This window comes from Rutilus rutilus, assembly GCF_951802725.1.
Source record: "Rutilus rutilus genome assembly, chromosome: 1".
Lineage (NCBI taxonomy): Eukaryota > Metazoa > Chordata > Actinopteri > Cypriniformes > Leuciscidae > Rutilus > Rutilus rutilus.
This window is the reverse complement of record NC_140209.1, coordinates 26870684-26888704: the sequence shown is the minus strand read 5'-3', so window position 1 is coordinate 26888704 and position 18021 is coordinate 26870684. Positions and strand designations below refer to the sequence as shown.

At 41.6% G+C, this 18021-nt stretch overlaps 1 protein-coding gene across 6 annotated transcripts in view; it reads left to right on the top strand.

Annotated features, from left to right (window-relative positions):
• Nucleotides 1–18021, top strand: part of LOC311277225 (scavenger receptor cysteine-rich domain-containing group B protein-like) — a 173013-nt gene that overhangs the window by 134050 nt on the left and 20942 nt on the right. For 3 of the 6 annotated variants that reach the window (XM_084387460.1, XM_084387457.1, XM_084387458.1), the window contains one exon: nt 9274–9606. The exons of the other annotated variants lie outside the window; for them this stretch is intronic. In XM_084387460.1, coding sequence (XP_084243586.1) covers nt 9274–9606 — 333 coding nt within the window. The remainder of the gene's footprint in view (nt 1–9273; nt 9607–18021) is intronic. 6 annotated transcript variants of the gene reach the window in all.

Here is an 18021-nt window from a genome sequence, read left to right as displayed (position 1 = left end):
TCTCAGTACTATGGTATGGTCTAAATCCGGACTGAAAATCCTCGCAGATATCATTTCTTTCTAGAAAGGAACATAGTTGTGAAGATACTGCCTTTTCTAATATCTTTGACAGAAAAGGTAGATTCGAGATCGGCCTGTAATTGACTAATTCTGAAGGATCAAGTTGCATTTTTTTAACAAGCGGTTTAATCATAGCCAGCTTAAAGTTTTTTGGTACGTATCCTAGAGACAAAGACGAATTAATGATATTAAGAAGAGGATCTATGACCTCTGGAAGCATCTCTTTCAGTAGCTTAGTCGGTAAAGGGTCTAACATACATGTTGTAGATTTAGATGATTTAACGAGTTTAGTAAATTCTTCCTCTCCTATAGCAACGAATGAATCAAATTTTTCCTCAGGAAGACTACAATGCACTGCCTGATGCGATACTGTAGTAGACGGTTGCATAGTTATAATTTTATCTCTGATATTATCAATCTTATAAGTGAAGAAGTTCATAAAGTCATTACTGCTGTGCTGCTTGGAACCTTCTGTGTTTGAAGCTTTCTTTTTCGTTAGTTTAGCCACTGTTTCAAATAAATACCTAGGATTATGTTTATTTTCTTCTAATAGGTTTGAAAAATAAGCAGATCTAGCAGCTTTTAAAGCCTCTCTGTAAGCAATCGAGCTCTCCTTCCATGAAATGCGAAATACCTCTAGTTTTGTTTTCTTCCAGTTGCGCTCCATTTTTCTGGCTGCCCTCTTAAGGGCCTGAGTGTGCTCGTTGTACCACGGCGTTGGATTATTTTCTTTAATCTTCTTTAAGCGCAAAGGAGCAACTGTGTCTAAAGTGCTGGAAAAGAGAGAGTTAAAAATTTCTGTTGCAATATCAAGTTTTTCTAAGCTATCCGGGATGCTAAAATGATGAAACTGATCAGGAAGATTATTAATAAAGCAATCTTTAGTAGCAGAAGTGATAGGTCTAACATATTTGTAACACGGAGTCGGCTTTGCAGCCTTGGCTAAATGTAATTTACACGAGACTAGATAATGATCTGAGATGTCATCGCTCTGCTGCAGAATTTTAACGGCATCAACATCTATTCCATGTGATAATATTAGATCTAGAGTATGATTACGACGATGAGTAGGTCCTGACACGTGTTGTCTAACTCCAATTGAGTTTACAATGTCTTTAAATGCCAAACCCAATGCATCTTTTTCATTATCGATGTGTATATTAAAATCACCAACAATTAGTACTTTATCTGCAGCCAATACTAACTCTGATAGAAAGTCCGCAAATTCTTTGAAAAAGTCTGTATGGTGCCCTGGTGGCCTGTATACAGTAGCCAGCACAAATCTCAAACATGATTTATCATTTATACTATATATTTTTACATTAAGCACTAACACTTCAAAAGAATTATATTTGAAACTTGATTTCTTAGTGGTTTTGAAAATATTACTAAAAATTACAGCAACACCACCCCCTTTGCGTTTAAGACGAGGTTCATGTTTATAACAGTAATCTTGCGGGGTGGACTCATTTAAAGTAATGTAATCGCTTGGTTTTAGCCAGGTTTCTGTCAAACACAGCACATCTAGGTTATTATCTGAAATCATATCATTAACAATGAGTGCTTTTGAAGTAAGCGATCGAATATTCAGCAACCCAAGCTTTAGCATTTGCTCATCTGTATTATAGCTGTTTTTTATTTGTTGAACATCAATTAAATTTTTAACATTAGATAGGTTAAAACATTTTTTGGATTTCCAAATTCGGGGAACAGACACAGTCTCTATATGATGATAGCTAGGTGAAAGAGGCTCTATGTGATGGGATTTATCTGACCTGGGTGACGCGAGGCCGCTAGCAGACGTTTGGTTTAGCCAGTCTGTCTGCTTCCTGACCTGGTGCCCAATTTGTCATGTTTGAGCTCTAAGACTATGAGCCATATTACTAGATAGAAGAGCAGCACCATCCCAGGAGGGATGAATACCATCTCTTTTCAACAGGTCAGGTTTGCCCCAAAAACTTTTCCAATTGTCTATGAATTCTATATTATTACACGGACACGGACACCACTCAGACAGCCAGCGATTCAGTGAACACAATCTACTAACTATCTCATCACTCCTGCGAACAGGAAGGGGGCCAGAGCAGATTACAGTGCCTGACATCGTACTTGCAAGTTCACACACCTCTTTAATATTAATTTTGGTGATCTCCGACTGGCGGAGTCGAACATCATTAGTGCCGACATGAATAATGATCTTAGAGAATTTACGATTAGCATTAGCCAGCACTTTTAAATTTGCTTTGATGTCAGGCGCTCTGGCTCCCGGCAAACATGTGACTATGTTCGCTGGTGTCTCTATTTTCACGTTCCGTGTGATCGAATCACCAATTACTAGGGCACAATCAACAGAATTCTCAGTGGGTGTTTCACTGAGCGGGGCAAATCGATTTGTTGTGGTAATCGGAACGGAAGAGTGGTTTTTTGATCCGCGACTAGAGCGATCCCAATAGCGCGTCACATGCTAATTTGCATAATACCGCCCGCGATATAGTGGGAGACCTCGAGTACCGTAATTATCACAGTATTCACACACACGGATTCCACCACACTTCTCTCCAAAATGCTCACGTTTTAGAAACAAGGGACAATTTATTTTTTATTTGTGGCGCTCTTACTCTTTAGTAATGCTTAATTTCTTAGGCCTATATGGGGAATTTTGCATGACAGAAAATGTGCTGTCAAAAATAAAATACCAAATATTATAATCTCTATGATAATATATATATATGATAATATACATCACATATTTGGATTGCCTCTTGTCTGTCATAACGTCACGAAGTCTCGTCGGAGTCGTAGTCATACACTACAGCAATGCTATTTTTAGTTAATTGAAATAATAATAGATGTTAAACTGTGGTAGAAATGGCATCCAAACGCCATCTTTCTGGAGCTGAAAAAAGGAAGAGGAGAATGGTTGAGGAATAAAGACAAGCTCAAAGTAAAGTATGTTCTTCTGACTTCTATAAATAGTGCTTTATTTATTGCTGTATTATTAGTTTTAATAATAAATGTAACAATGCCCATGATCGCAGACAGACAGACATGGAAAAATTGGGCCACATTCAGCGTGTTAAGAATTATCTACCCATGCATTTTGTATAGATTTTTACCCTCTGATGAAGCTATCGTAACGTTATTTGTTTAAATTAAGGTGGACCATCTCAGGCCTAGGTGTAAAGAGCATGCAAAATGGCCGTTTTACCCCTTTTGATAGGCTAATTATGCAATTAATTTACGTTAACTGTCTCTTTCTCTGCAATTTCTCAACTGAGAATAATGGTCATTAATAATCACTATTATAATTTTGAGCAAAATAATAGCGATTATCAGTTTCAGTATTATCATGCAGTCCTAACCCACCCCACCCATTCTCCCTCCCCGCTAAAAAGATTTCTAGTCATTATGCATAATTGTGACAGTATCTTATGCATTTACAAAAACACCTTTAATTGATGCTTAATTTTATATGCTTTATTTTTTATATGTGTGCTTTCTGTCTTTTATGTACTAGGGGGTATGCTGAAATCTCTTAGTTTCTTAGTGTTTTTTCATATGTATGTTGAATGTTACACTTTTATAAATTTAAATATTGAGCAATCTATAGCCTATTTTTTTATATAATATATATATACAGTGAGGAAAATAAGTATTTGAACACCCTGCTATTTTGCAAGTTCTCCCACTTGGAAATCATGAAATCCAGAAATCCAGGAAATCCAGAAATCACAATATATGATTTTTTAACTATTTATTTGTATGATACAGCTGCAAATAAGTATTTGAACAACTGTCTATCAGCTAGAATTCTGACCCTCAAAGACCTGTTAGTCTGCCTTTAAAATGTCCACCTCCACTCCATTTATTATCCTAAATTAGATGCACCTGTTTGAGGTCGTTAGCTGCATAAAGACACCTGTCCACCCCATACAATCAGTAAGAATCCAACTACTAACATGGCCAAGACCAAAGAGCTGTCCAAAGACACTAGAGACAAAATTGTACACCTCCACAAGGCTGGAAAGGGCTACGGGGAAATTGCCAAGCAGCTTGGTGAAAAAAGGTCCACTGTTGGAGCAATCATTAGAAAATGGAAGAAGCTAAACATGACTGTCAATCTCCCTCGGACTGGGGCTCCATGCAAGATCTCACCTCGTGGGGTCTCAATGATCCTAAGAAAGGTGAGAAATCAGCCCAGAACTATACGGGAGGAGCTGGTCAATGACCTGAAGAGAGCTGGGACCACCGTTTCCAAGGTTACTGTTGGTAATACACTAAGACGTCATGGTTTGAAATCATGCATGGCACGGAAGGTTCCCCTGCTTAAACTAGCACATGTCAAGGCCCGTCTTAAGTTTGCCAATGACCATTTGGATGATCCAGAGGAGTCATGGGAGAAAGTCATGTGGTCAGATGAGACCAAAATAGAACTTTTTGGTCATAATTCCACTAAACGTGTTTGGAGGAAGAAGAATGATGAGTACCATCCCAAGAACACCATCCCTACTGTGAAGCATGGGGGTGGTAGCATCATGTTTTGGGGGTGTATTTCTGCACATGGGACAGGGCGACTGCACTGTATTAAGGAGAGGATGACCGGGGCCATGTATTGCGAGATTTTGGGGAACAACTTCCTTCCCTCAGTTAGAGCATTGAAGATGGGTCGAGGCTGGGTCTTCCAACATGACAATGACCCGAAGCACACAGCCAGGATAACCAAGGAGTGGCTCTGTAAGAAGCATATCAAGGTTCTGGCGTGGCCTAGCCAGTCTCCAGACCTAAACCCAATAGATAATCTTTGGAGGGAGCTCAAACTCCGTGTTTCTCAGCGACAGCCCAGAAACCTGACTGATCTAGAGAAGATCTGTGTGGAGGAGTGGGCCAAAATCCCTCCTGCAGTGTGTGCAAACCTGGTGAAAAACTACAGGAAACGTTTGACCTCTGTAATTGCAAACAAAGGCTACTGTACCAAATATTAACATTGATTTTCTCAGGTGTTCAAATACTTATTTGCAGCTGTATCATACAAATAAATAGTTAAAAAATCATACATTGTGATTTCTGGATTTTTTTTTTTGATTATGTCTCTCACAGTGGACATGCACCTACGATGACAATTTCAGCCCCCTCCATGATTTCTAAGTGGGAGAACTTGCAAAATAGCGGAGGGGTCTGAAATTGTCATGTACATATATATATATATATATATATATATATATATATTCATTTTTAAATGCTACACTTAATACACATTTACAAACTTAAATATTGAAATTGTAGTATCATGTGCTTTCTCTTCCTTCATAAAATTGTTATGAGAGTTTTTTACTCCAGTGGGGCCAATTTTCATGATCTTGCCTAGGGCCCCACAACCCCACGGGCCGGCACTGGTCATAAGTCTCCACTTTTTAGATCTTGACGTTCTCTGTCCTTGGTTTCAATAAAAGCAGTTTTTGGAATAACAAGGACATTTTGAGTGGTACATCAAAAGTGGTACAAATTTTCCACTGTGAAACTACAGCAAGAGTTCCAACAGCATTCAGATACAATGATGAATTTTTTAAACACATATTCACAAAAAAAAAAAAAAAAAAAAAAAAAAAAAAAAACAGAGCTATGCTACCTTTAAGAAACACACAGGTATCAAAATTCACACATGGTGGCAATACAAAAAATAGAAAAAAATAAATAAATTATACATGCTGCAGGGCATGCTGGGAGTTTATACTATACTGGCACCCAGCATGCATTGCGATATAAACCTTTTGATTTTAACCAGGAGTTCAACATTTTTTGCTGCACTATATGATTCCAGTATCCTTCAAAATAACTGTAACATTGCTGGATCTCATGCTGTAGATTCAGAGAGATAATATGAACAAATATATATTTATAAATTATTTATAAATATTAACATATATTAAATAACCATAAATTCAAAGATTATACACAGGATGAGATCAAAGGATCTGACAAATCCAGAATGATTATGGCATCGCCACAACATCCCAAAACACCTGATCAACCTCCTTTTGGCTTTTTCTTGATATAATAAATGTCCTTTATAAACTCACAGTTACAACAGCCAGAGAGAAACTAATATTATAAAGTCAACTGTCCAACTAAAGCAAACTGAATAAAAATAAATAAATAAACTTTATTAAAAATAAATAAATAAACTTTATTATTTTCTATAAAACATTGTAAGCTCACGCTCGATCGGCCCAAAGCCGGCATCCGACCAGTGCGGAAAGTCTTTGCGTGTTACTGTCTTTTTCTCGAGGCAAAGTATTTTTTGATTAAATGCAATACATTTGAATATGTATTATCTCGTTATTTCATCTGACTCCATAGATGAAAACGTTTTAATGATATCTGTGCATCATTAAATGTGAACAAATGTTTGACTATTCTTTTTAACTCTTCAATGTAAATAATGTCAAAGACAGTTAGAATAATCAAATGTAACAATTTATTATGTCAGGTAAATGTATCATGCCAATTTCATAATCAATACAAAGATAATCTATACAAAACATCAAATGCTCTCTGGAATAAAGAGAAGAGATGCGAACCCAGCATTAAAATACATGATGCTGAATTCTTTGAGGTCCTTCAACATCATGAGCTCATCTGAGTAACAGAAGGCGCCGATCTTCTTGTTGCATTTCATTATATAGCCAGAAACTTCTTTCACATGGAAACACCTGCTAACAATGGGAATTAACATTCAGAGTTGACACCTTTTGGGGGTGGGAGACCATTTGTCTAGAGAACACCTTCCTTTGTGTGCCAGCTATCTCTAAACTCTTAAAGGAACACTCCAGCGTTTTTTGAAATAGGGCTTATTCACCTTCTTTCCTACATTTAGCAAATGCGTTTTTTGTCTCAGAGCATGGATTGTTTTAGTTTGACAGGGTAGGCGCAAGCTTAGCTTAGCATAATGAATGGAATCCTTTATTGCCAGCTAGCATGTCCTGAGTAAAAGTGATAAAAAAAATAAAAAAAAATTACTTCTTGAGGCCTGCGTATTCACAATGAGTACAAATAGTGATGCAGATTAACACTAGGCGATTTCCTAGGCAGATATTGACTTGGAACTATATTAGGGTGAAGCACAGGCGAAGCACTGCTACTTGAGCGCAGAGATATCACGCAACACATGAAATCCCACAACTTGTGAATACAGGTATAATATGGGTCGATCTATACATGCGTCATGTTTAAAATAATCACTTATTCTGTGGACAGCTGTCCATTTGGTCCATTCGGTGTGGGGCGTTTTTTCCAGTTCACTTTATCACACCGAAAAAAAAAAAATCGAGTACTGCAGGATGGATCAACGCCGTGAAATCCTCGGTAGCTGTGACACAACTGCGGGCACGCTCATCTTGATCTGACGCGTTGAGCCTGGTCCGATGGCAGTAACTTGTCCCACTCGCCACAGCACAGACACTCTATTTCAGTCAGCATAGATTGGCATATTCCCCCACATTCACACCACCAGTTCATGTTGGCTCTCATCCTCACGTCCTCAGGCTGTTGAGCGATAGCAACCTCCTCCTCCTGTCATTCTATTTCCAAAGCACGCAGCTCATCTTCTGAAAACTCTGGTTCATAGAGGTATGGTTCTGGATCTTGACTGTCTGAGAAGTCACCCTCTTCGTCTCTCACAAAATCAGCCATGTTCATCGCCATTCATGTACTGTAGGAAAAATAGCCAGCTACTATTCACGCCGGTATGTTGACGGAAGTCGTGGGAATGGACCAAATGGACAGCTGTCCACAGAATAAGTGATTATTTTAAACATGACGCATGTATAGATCGACCCATATTATACCTGTATTCACAAGTTGTGGGATTTCATGTGTTGCGTGATATCTCTGCGCCCAAGTAGCAGTGCTTCGCCTGTGCTTCCCCCTAATATAGTCCCAAGTCAATATCGGCCTAGGAAATCACCTAGTGTTAATCTGCATCGCTATTTGAAGAGTTCATATGCAAAAGCCTCTAAGTGCCATCTGAAATTTTCTTCTAAAATTATCATTTTTATCAAGCTCGTATATTTAAGTTCAGTAATTTCACTTAAAAGCCAATGAAAATGACCTATTAATTGTCATTTAAGTGAAATTACTGAACTTAAATATACAAACTTGATAAAAATTATCATTCTAGAAGAAAATTTCAGATGGCACTTAGAGGCTTTTGCCTCTGAACTCTTCATTTGTACTTGTTGTGAATACGCAGGCCACAAGAAGTAATTAGCTGTTTTTTTTTTTGTTGTTGTTGTTGTTGTTTTTTTTGATCACTTTTACACAGGACATGCTAGGTGGCAAAAGAGGATTCCATTCATTAAGCTAAGCTAAGCTAGCGCCGACCCTGTCAAACTAAAACAATGCATGCACTGAGACAAAAATACATTTGCCCACCTATCTTAATGTAGGAAAGAAGGTGAATAAGCCCTATTTCAAAAAACGGTGGAGTGTTCCTTTAAAACCTTATTACCTTTTGTTTTACTTATTTGGAAATGAGACCTTTGTACCAGTCGCACTGAGACATTTCAAATGATACCAAACATGTGTAATACTGTATGATAATTATTCACATTAAACCATATGGATTTTTGGGTGATTTACATGTGGTCTCAACATGAGAGAGGGGGAGTGGGAAAGAGGGGGAGAGATGTGTTCTGAGGTGAGACTTTGCATCTCAAATGGTGAGTTCAAATGGTAATTTCCAGCAAGGTCCTGTCTTCAACCAGACTGTCCGGCATTTTCTAATTTCTCAATTCTTACAACATCAACAGCTAAATCTCTGTTAATTCTCAAGTAATTTTGTACATGTATGAAAGAAATAATTTTAAACTGGTTTCAAGAAGAGAGTGAATTCAACAACTGACTTTCAGTCAGTTGTTGAATTCACTCTCTTCTTTCCATTCACTCTGTCTAATGGACTATATTAGTGAACTAATGTATGGAATAGTAAATGATGGTATAGGGTGTTATTTGGAGTGTCAACTTTGAGTGCTGTTAATTCACGGTATTTTCCTGTAGGCTATTTTCTCGAACTGACAAATATTACCCAGAATGTATTGATTCTATGGTATATTACTGTTTTAATGGAAAATGGCATGATACTGTCAAAATGGAGCCATTTTTTTTAACAGCAAGGTATAACAGTGAATCTAAACAAATGTTTTCAATGTCCAACAGTGAACGCACCTTGCAGTCAGCAGGCAGATGTCTATGTGCTGGGTCCTTTCCTTAATTATGTTAAATCTGGCAACCTTGTGTATTTTACCTGTTTGGTTCTTGGTCAAAATGTCAGCGATTTCTCTATCCAGTGGAAACAACACATAAACATTCCCAATCCAGATGTAAATTCTTCCATAAAAAATCCTGTTGATCATGCCAATGGGCTTCAAAGTATACAAAGTATTTTGAAAGTTCCAATCGAAATATGGCATACATATGCTGTATTTACCTGTGAGGTTAACCATTTGTGCTCTAATGACATGCAGCAGCTGAACATCCCAAAAACCAGAGGTGAGTACTCATAGTATTTAAATTTTACTCAATGTCTGTCAACACTGTAGCTAAAGAGAATAATATATTTATTTTATGTATATATGTTTATATTGTATTATGCCAAACCTACAAAAAAATTGACCCTTTTGTAATTATTTTAACACTGGGGTCTACCATCATTTACAATAATATCTTATTAAAACATTATATAATAATATTAGGCTATTTGGGTTTTCACCTTATTCTCTTGATTTCAAATGGATGGATCAGAGAGGAAATTACTTGACTTGACCAGCAATGTTCAGCTCAGACCCTGCTTCAACACACCTGCCAGTAACCCTGAACATAATGATTAACAAAACTGAAATTTTGTATTTAACACCAGAAAGATTAACACCAGAAAGATTAAACATAAGTTGTAGATAAATTTGGGAGTGCTATATTTTTAGACACACACACACAGACATCAACAATGTCAAAAATAGTGACAATCAATAAAAGGCTTGATTCTGCAGTGCATGATTGGTACCACCAAGAATACATTATAAAGATGGACATTCTTAGTATTTTCCTTTATTCTTATTATTTGCTTTTTATTTAGCTGTTTTTGTTGACTGTGAAGCTTGTTTTGTGATGTTCGGAGTTGATCTGTTTATTTGAATAGTTTGTTGATTTTCACCATTGTTGAGTCAGTGTTGATGTCTAAGTGTGTCAGTGTATTCCCAGTAGCATAAAAAAAGATCTTGCTTTATCTTATCATAGTTCTGACATATTACAGTGTGCTTCGTTATTCTTTGTTTTGACTGAGGACTCAAATAAAATAAAATCAGAGCAGATATTTTATTTATTTATTTATTTATTTATGTTTTATGTGCAGGTGTTGTCACTTATGCTCAATCATTACTTGACTTGTTAAAGATACGTTTACATGACAACGATGTAATAAAAACAGAAATGTTTTGATTGAAATGTACAGATGACAACGATATCAAAACTATCCCGTTCAATTAATAATGTTGTATTATGCATGCCAGTTAGAAATGTCACTTTGTAAATGTGGAGGTATTCAAGGACTTTTACTTTGAAAGTTTTTCTTTAAAAAATACGGCAACCGCGAACGAAGGATAGCGCGAGTGAGACGATCGGAGCGCGAGTAAAGCGTGAGTGAAAGATGGGGGTGAAAAGCAGTTTTCTAGTGATTTATTTGCTTTTTACGTGGACAGCAGTTGACAAGTGTCGAGGTGAACTGACAAGGAGCTGAACCGAGCTTGTGCTGTCATATGTTTCAAGCGTGACGAGAAGCTGAACCAAGCCCTCTGCGGGATGACGGTCCAAGCTGAGTCTGCCCACTAAAGCCTGCCGGACGACTTCGACGCTGATCGGTCGCGCCTACGCCGCCGCCGGTCAAGCTGCATCCGCCAACCTTCTCCGTTCACTGGATGAGGCTGGCCCATCTGCGGAGAGCGTGACGGACTTGAGAAGCGCGACGGACTTAGCTCTCAGAGCTACCAAGACCGCCGCCCAAGCTATCGGCCGCAACATGGCCGTTCTCACCGTCACTGAGCGTCACCTGTGGCTAACACTGTCCGACATGTCTGACCGCGCCACCTTCCTTGACGCCCCCGTGTCACCAACGGGTCTCTTCGGTCCCTCGGTGAAGGGCTTCGCGGAGCGATACACAGAGGTGCAGCAAACGTCTCAGGCTATGAGACACTTTTTGCCGCGGCATTCCAGTTCCGCAGCAGGCCGCGCCAGAAAGCAGCCGCCCGCTCGGAAAACAGCGCCCCCACCACCTCCTCCACCCGCCTCACAACATCGCCAGGCTTGGGATGCACGTCAGCGCTCGCGCTCTACCAGCAGCCGCAGACCGCCTCCCACCCGGGGGGCCAGGCACAAGCTCGCGCCGAGCTTTGAGCCTCCCAAGTCTTCCTAGGCACCCTAGGAAGGTGCCGATGGTCATCGAAATGACTATTATTTCTGGTCATATTCCGGCTCAGGGCGAAGGTGTTTTAAATGTAGGACAGGTGCCCACTGCCCAGTGCCCACCCCTGCACAAATACACTACCCTTACTGTGTGTCACACTCATCCAATGTCGAAAACAATAAAGCTGGCTCAAGCCGCTCGACCGCTAAGTGTAGGAAAAGTGCCCACTTCCCAGTGTTCACCCCTACACACAAGCACTACCCATGCAGTGTCCCACACCACCACAGGGTCCATATCAGTCAAACCGGCTCATGCCGTTCATATTTTAAGTGTAGGAAATGTGCCCGCTGTACAGCTCCCACCCCTGCCTGTGAATATGACTGTATCTGCGCTACGCACACAAATAACGCCTCAGCGTATGAGCCCAGCTCGCGCTGGCAGTGTGGTGAGTGCAGATCACGTGTCTGCCTCTCGCAGCGCCGCGAGCCCACAGAGCTGCGCCTGTAATAAAGCATCTCCCCACTCACACGGCCGGAGTGCCAGTTACAGAAATACCGCGCGAAACGCTGTCTGCCCCACTCGAAATGAGCATGATGAACGAAGTACATCATCATGGCTGGGTCTCCAGGTCCCTGAATCTGAGCGACCGGAACCCAGATTTCTTTCTGCTTTGAAATGGGTGTTAAAAATAGTGAAACAGGTCGAAACTTCGGTGAATCAGGAAGTAGCACACCTACTTCGCACCGAGATAGCGAATTTACTGGGAAAAGGGGCTGTGGAAACCGTCCCCTCGGCAGAAAGCGAGTCGGGGTTTTACAGCCTACTTCTTAGTACCATCTCAAGCAGCTGGGCCTCAGAGTCAACTGGGCCAAAAGCATTCTACTCCCCAGCCAGAAAATTTCCTTTCTGAGGATAGAATTGGACTCCAGCTCTATGGTGGCGCGCCTGACGCAAGAACACGCGGCAGTGATCCAGCGCCTAGCGGCGACATTCACTGTAGTGTTTCAAAGGATGATGGGTCTTATGGCCTCAACCTCGACAGTACTGCAGCTGGGTCTGCTGAATATGCGCCCTTTTCAACTGTGGTTGAGACGGCGGGTACCAGCACGAGCGGGGACATCAGACTGAATCAGACATGCGTTGCCGCTCTGAAACCATGGATGAGACCCGGCTGGTACCAGTCCGGCGTGAACCTGGGCATCACCTCACGAATCAAAGTAGTCTCGACAGATGCTTCCAACGCGGGTTGGGGCGCCCTATACGAAGGGAGACCTTCAATGGGCCTGTGGTTAGACGAGGAGAAGCGTCTACACATAAACTGTCTAGAGATAAAAGCGGTCGAAAATGCCCTTCAGTTCTTCCTCCCTGCACTAAGGAACCACCACGTTCTAGTCAGAACGGACAACACGTCGGTGGTGTCCTACATAAATCGCCAGGGCGGCCTCAGGTCCCGGAACCTTCTTGCAATAGCAAAACGCCTCCTCATATGGGGCCAGCACAATCTGCGCTCACTGAGAGAGGCGCATGTGTCGGGCGTCCTGAACGTGGGCCCAGATATGCTATGCAGGGCAAAACTTTCCCCAGGATAGTGGTTTCCTGCACCCCCTGATGGTGCGAAATATCTGGGACATTTTCGGCAGAGCAGAGGTAGACCTGTTCGCGTCGCAAACCAACGCTCACTGCCCAATGTTCTTTTCGAAAGAAAGGGATGCGCAGGCCCTAAACTGGCCCAGGCGCCCTCTCTATGCGTTTCCCCTTGCTACCACAGGTAATCAAGCGAGTCAGGGAGAGTAAATGCTCGATACTCCTGATAGCTCCTCTATGGGAGAACCAAGTCTGGTTCCCAGAACTGATGGAACTCTGGAACACGGTTCCATGGCTGATTCCGCTGAGGAAGGACCTGTTGTCCCAGGCCCAGGGCGCAATTTGGCACCCATACCCCAAGCTGTGGGCCCTACATGTATGGGCGATCAATTATCACCATTGCACCTCCCGGAGGGAGTGCTGAACACGATCACAGAGGCTAGAGCTCCGTCTACTAGACGGCTCTACACATCCAAATGGTCAGTGTTCGCTGAATGGTGCTCAGCTCATGATTTAAACCCGCTAAAAGGTGAGGTAACGGTGGATCTTTCTTTCCTACAAGAGCTGTTGGATAGTGGGAGAACCCCTTCCACGCTCAAAGTGTACGTAGCAGTCAGTCACTGGGAAAGAACGACCTCATAATCCGTTTTCTCAGGGGTGCTAGGAGGCTGAATCCTCCTCGGCCACCCTCGGTTCCGGTTTGGGACCTTTCCACGGTCCTTGAGAGGCGACCCATTTGTACGTGCTTGGAATTTGGGCCGAATGACTCTAAGGTCGTCCTCAAACCAAGGCACGGTTACGTCCCAAAAGTGCTTGCGACTCCCTTCAGAGCGCAAGTTATCTCCCTTTCGGCTCTGACAGTGAGGCCGGGGTTAACTTCCTCTGCCCGGTAAGGGCTTTAAGGATTTATGTGGAGCGCTCCGCCGCCTTTAGGCAAATGGAGCAGCTTTTCGTTTCATTCGGTGGCCGCGTCAAAGGGCTAGCCATCTCGAAACAGACCCTGTCCAGATGGATAGTGGATGCTATCGCGTCAGCTTATGCATCCAAAGGCCTGAAAAAAATATACTATGGAAGTCAATGAGACCAGAAACTGTCTGGTTACTGATATTCTTCTAAATATCTTCCTTTCTGTTCAGCAGAAGAAATAAATTCATAAAGGATTGAAACAATATGAGGGTGAGTATAATGATGACAGAATTTTCATTTTAAAGTGGAGTATCCCTTTAAGAGCTGGATCGCTCTGCAAGATGTGCCAGTGTTTCTTAATTACATGCTTTATTTCTCCGCCAATATGAGAGAAATCTGTGGAGAAGCAGAGTCTTTGCTTTGAGGCGCGTTTGGTTTTAATCAGGAGGTGTGATCGTTGCGTCGATCTGGCTCGTTCATAGGCTGCGGAGATGTCGCTTTCAGCATAGCTCCTATTACGAAAGCACTCTGTTATTTCTACTGCCCCGCGCTCAATCTCGGCATCACTACTACAGTTTCTTCCAAGCCGTAAAAACTGGCCAATGGGAATATTTTTAATAAGTTGTTTTGGATGATGGCTATCTGCTCTGAGGAGGGTATTTCTGCTAAGAGGTTTGCGATAGATCGATGTTTCTAGACCTCCTGCAATTGCGAGGCACTATGTACAAGCTAATCATGGTTCCAATGTGTCTTTGAAATTTTGGGGTATTGCAAAAATTCTACCCTCCCAACGAGGAGGTGATATAGTGAAGTCCTTACTACAAAGAGAGGCTTTCTGGATTCTCACTCTTAACACAGTGGAACCTAATGGTCTTAATGAGGAACTGGGTCTCTCATGTTTTTTATAGTTCACATTTTGAGGCACTTGTATACATGTTGCTAGTGGGTCTGTATGTATACCTTTATATTTATATGTGTACTCTTTTTTTGTGTGTGTGTTTAATTTATATGTATACACATTATTATTATTTTTTATTTTTTTATGTATTTATTTATTTAAATTATTATTTTTCTTTTTTGCTCTCTCTTTTTGGTCTACACCTGAGTGCTTGTATAGGATTGGTTAATTGATGTACCACACCCATCTAGGCAAGTGGCCAATGCCTTGAACTTTGATTCTTTAAAATCTGTACATCATTGTCATTGACTGTTTGACTCTGAATAAGACGCATGGGCGTCGAAACGTTAGTCGTTTTGTACCAATAACAAATCATTTAAAAAGTTATTTGCTCCGGTCCTGTTCCTTGGTCCTAGCTAGACCTTGGGTCTCCTCTTTTTATTTTTGCGTCCTGTTCCGTGAGCACCAACCAGGCTGAAGCGCAAGTGACCCCTTTTTATACTCTTTTTGTGCTTTATTGGGTTTGCTATGAAAAAAGCTGTGGCAAGGGGGGCATGGTCTAGCGGAGCCCGTGACGGGAGAGAAGATTGGGAGACAGGTGCGACGTAAGTGGGTCAAGGGCAAATAACGAACACCTGTGTCTTGTTACAGTGACTGGCGTGGAGAGACAAAAAGCCACGTGGAAACAGTATGAGAGAAGAGAGACCAGCGGAGATCTGTGTGCGGTCGCGTGACAAGCTGTAGACAGCGGAAAAGAGTGCTGAGAGAGCGCGAGGAACATATTGAATGATTGCTGACACTGGTGGACTGAGTTTTTGAGAACACAGTGCTAAGTGCCCGACTTCGTTTTGTCTATTTACGTTGTTCCAATAAAGACCCGCAGTCTCCGCAAGCCGACCCTGTCCTCTTCCTTCCCAGAACCCTTGAGTCTTGCTACAACAGCGTTTGTTTGTAGGGACGCGTGCAGTGCAACGGGCCCATTGACTACAATATGAAGATCTCCAGCCGCCTGAGCTGAACAGGTAGCTGTGAGATCCAGATGCGGTCTTTTCGAGGGCGGTCCGGCTAGAGCGGGACTCGAAACCTCTCTTTTTCCTCTGCTGGCTAGGAGGGCTTCGGCGGCTCGGAGTTCAGCATGATGCGGGTTCGGGGAGCCTGACACTGAAGTGGTGGGTAGCACTTAGTCAACCTAGAACAATGGCGGGTATCAGCCGCAGGGTGGGGTTGAGGAACCTGAGGCGCCGGTTTCACTGGTCAAGAAGGCGACGCACTCTTGTGGTGGCTTGAGGCAGATCTGGAGCATCTCGGCAAGAAAAGTGCCTCATAGCATGTAAAGACTTCTGTGCTTCGGTGAACCTTTCAGAGAACCCCTTCACAGCCAGGCCGAAGAGACCGGTGCTTGAGATCGGGGAATCGAGGAACGCCGTCTTGTTTGGTTCCTTAATGTCTGTGAGGTTCAGCCACAGGTGGCGCTCGAGCACGACAAGGTTAGCCATCCCTCTGCCGACAGCATGTGCAGTAGCATTGGTAGCGCGAAAAGCTAAATCCGTAGCACTGCGCAGGTCACGGAACGATTCAAGGTTCTGGCCAGACTCATCCATAGCTTGGAGAAGTTTGGCCTGAAACACTTGCAACACCGCCATGGTGTGTAGGGCCGATGCAGCCTGACCGGAAAGCGGAAAACGCGCGTCCAGCGAGGGCTGAAGTGTTTCGGCAAGGCTTTGAGGGGTGCACCGCTCTAGCTCTCCAGCCAGCAGCAGTGGGCGGGCAATGGTGTGCGGCGACTGCTTCCTCGAGTGGTGGTAGCAATGCTAGCTCATTGGCTCTTTTTGATACATTAGCGCCACTCTGTGGACACAAGCGATATTGCAAACTCTTTGAAATTCTTTTGTTTGTTTTTTACTCCCTATTTTGAGTATTCAGTCATTGCCCTGGGAATTATTTTTCCTTCTTTCTATATTTTCTTTATAATTCATTTGTTTTGGACACTTTGCAGAATGTTTGTTTAACAACTTTGAAATTCTTCTTGGATGGACACTTGCATGGACTTGTGAACTGGCAATTGAGTTTGCACGATTGAGTGAATCCGCATTTCGGTTTTTTTTTTTCCAAGGGACTGTCTTGTCTAGCGAGAACGTTTGTGGAAATAATATTTTTCTATGGGGTTAGAATTGTTGCATTATTTCAAATAAATAGATTGAGATTCACAAACAAATGTAAAGAGTAGGGGTGGAATGATACATGTATTCCTATTGAACCGAAACGGTATGGGCGTCAGGGTTCGGTGCATGAATATACACGGAGAATACACTGTATAAAAATAAATAAAACTTGCGTGCAAATTATTTAATGTAATGCGGAACTACTGTTAGATACCCGGATTCTTTAGGGACACCTAATCCGTAGCCCCACCTTAGCTCTGAAGCTCCGTGGCTATAATGAACAGGCTGTGATGTCAAGATTGCAATGCTGGAATATGATGTGTGTGTGTGTGTGTGTGTGTGTGTGTGTGTGTGTGTGTGTGTGTGTGTGTGTGTGTGTGTGTGTGTGTGTGTGTGTGTGTGTGTGTGTGTGTGTGTGTGTGTGTGTGAGAGAGAGCGAGAGAGAGGCGCGGACGCGATTGTTCATACAGGACATCATTCAAACTGCAAAGTGTTTACTTATATTTGTGTACACTCGCAATAAAACACAACATTGTGCTTTTGGCAAATTGTAAACTCTTTTCAAACTGTACAAACAAACAAACAAACAAACCTACAACTGTTATTATTACAACTGTTAGTATTACAACTGTTAGTATTATTTTATACAGAAATAAATTATTTATTATTCAGATGAGAATAAAGTTAGTGTTAATTAAAATTTTAATGAAAACAAATATATGAAATATAGCAAATTAATTTTAAATTCATTCAGGTACAATTACCAAACATATCTCAAGGTCTTTCTGTCTTTTTATTAATTTAATTAATAAACAAATTATATAAAACTATTGTCAATGCACTACAAATAAACTGGTTATATGCCTTTATTAATAAAACTTATTTAAAAAATACATTTATTTTCCTTTGGTGGTACAACCTGAGACATGCACAATAAAAAAAATTTGCCTTCTACATTT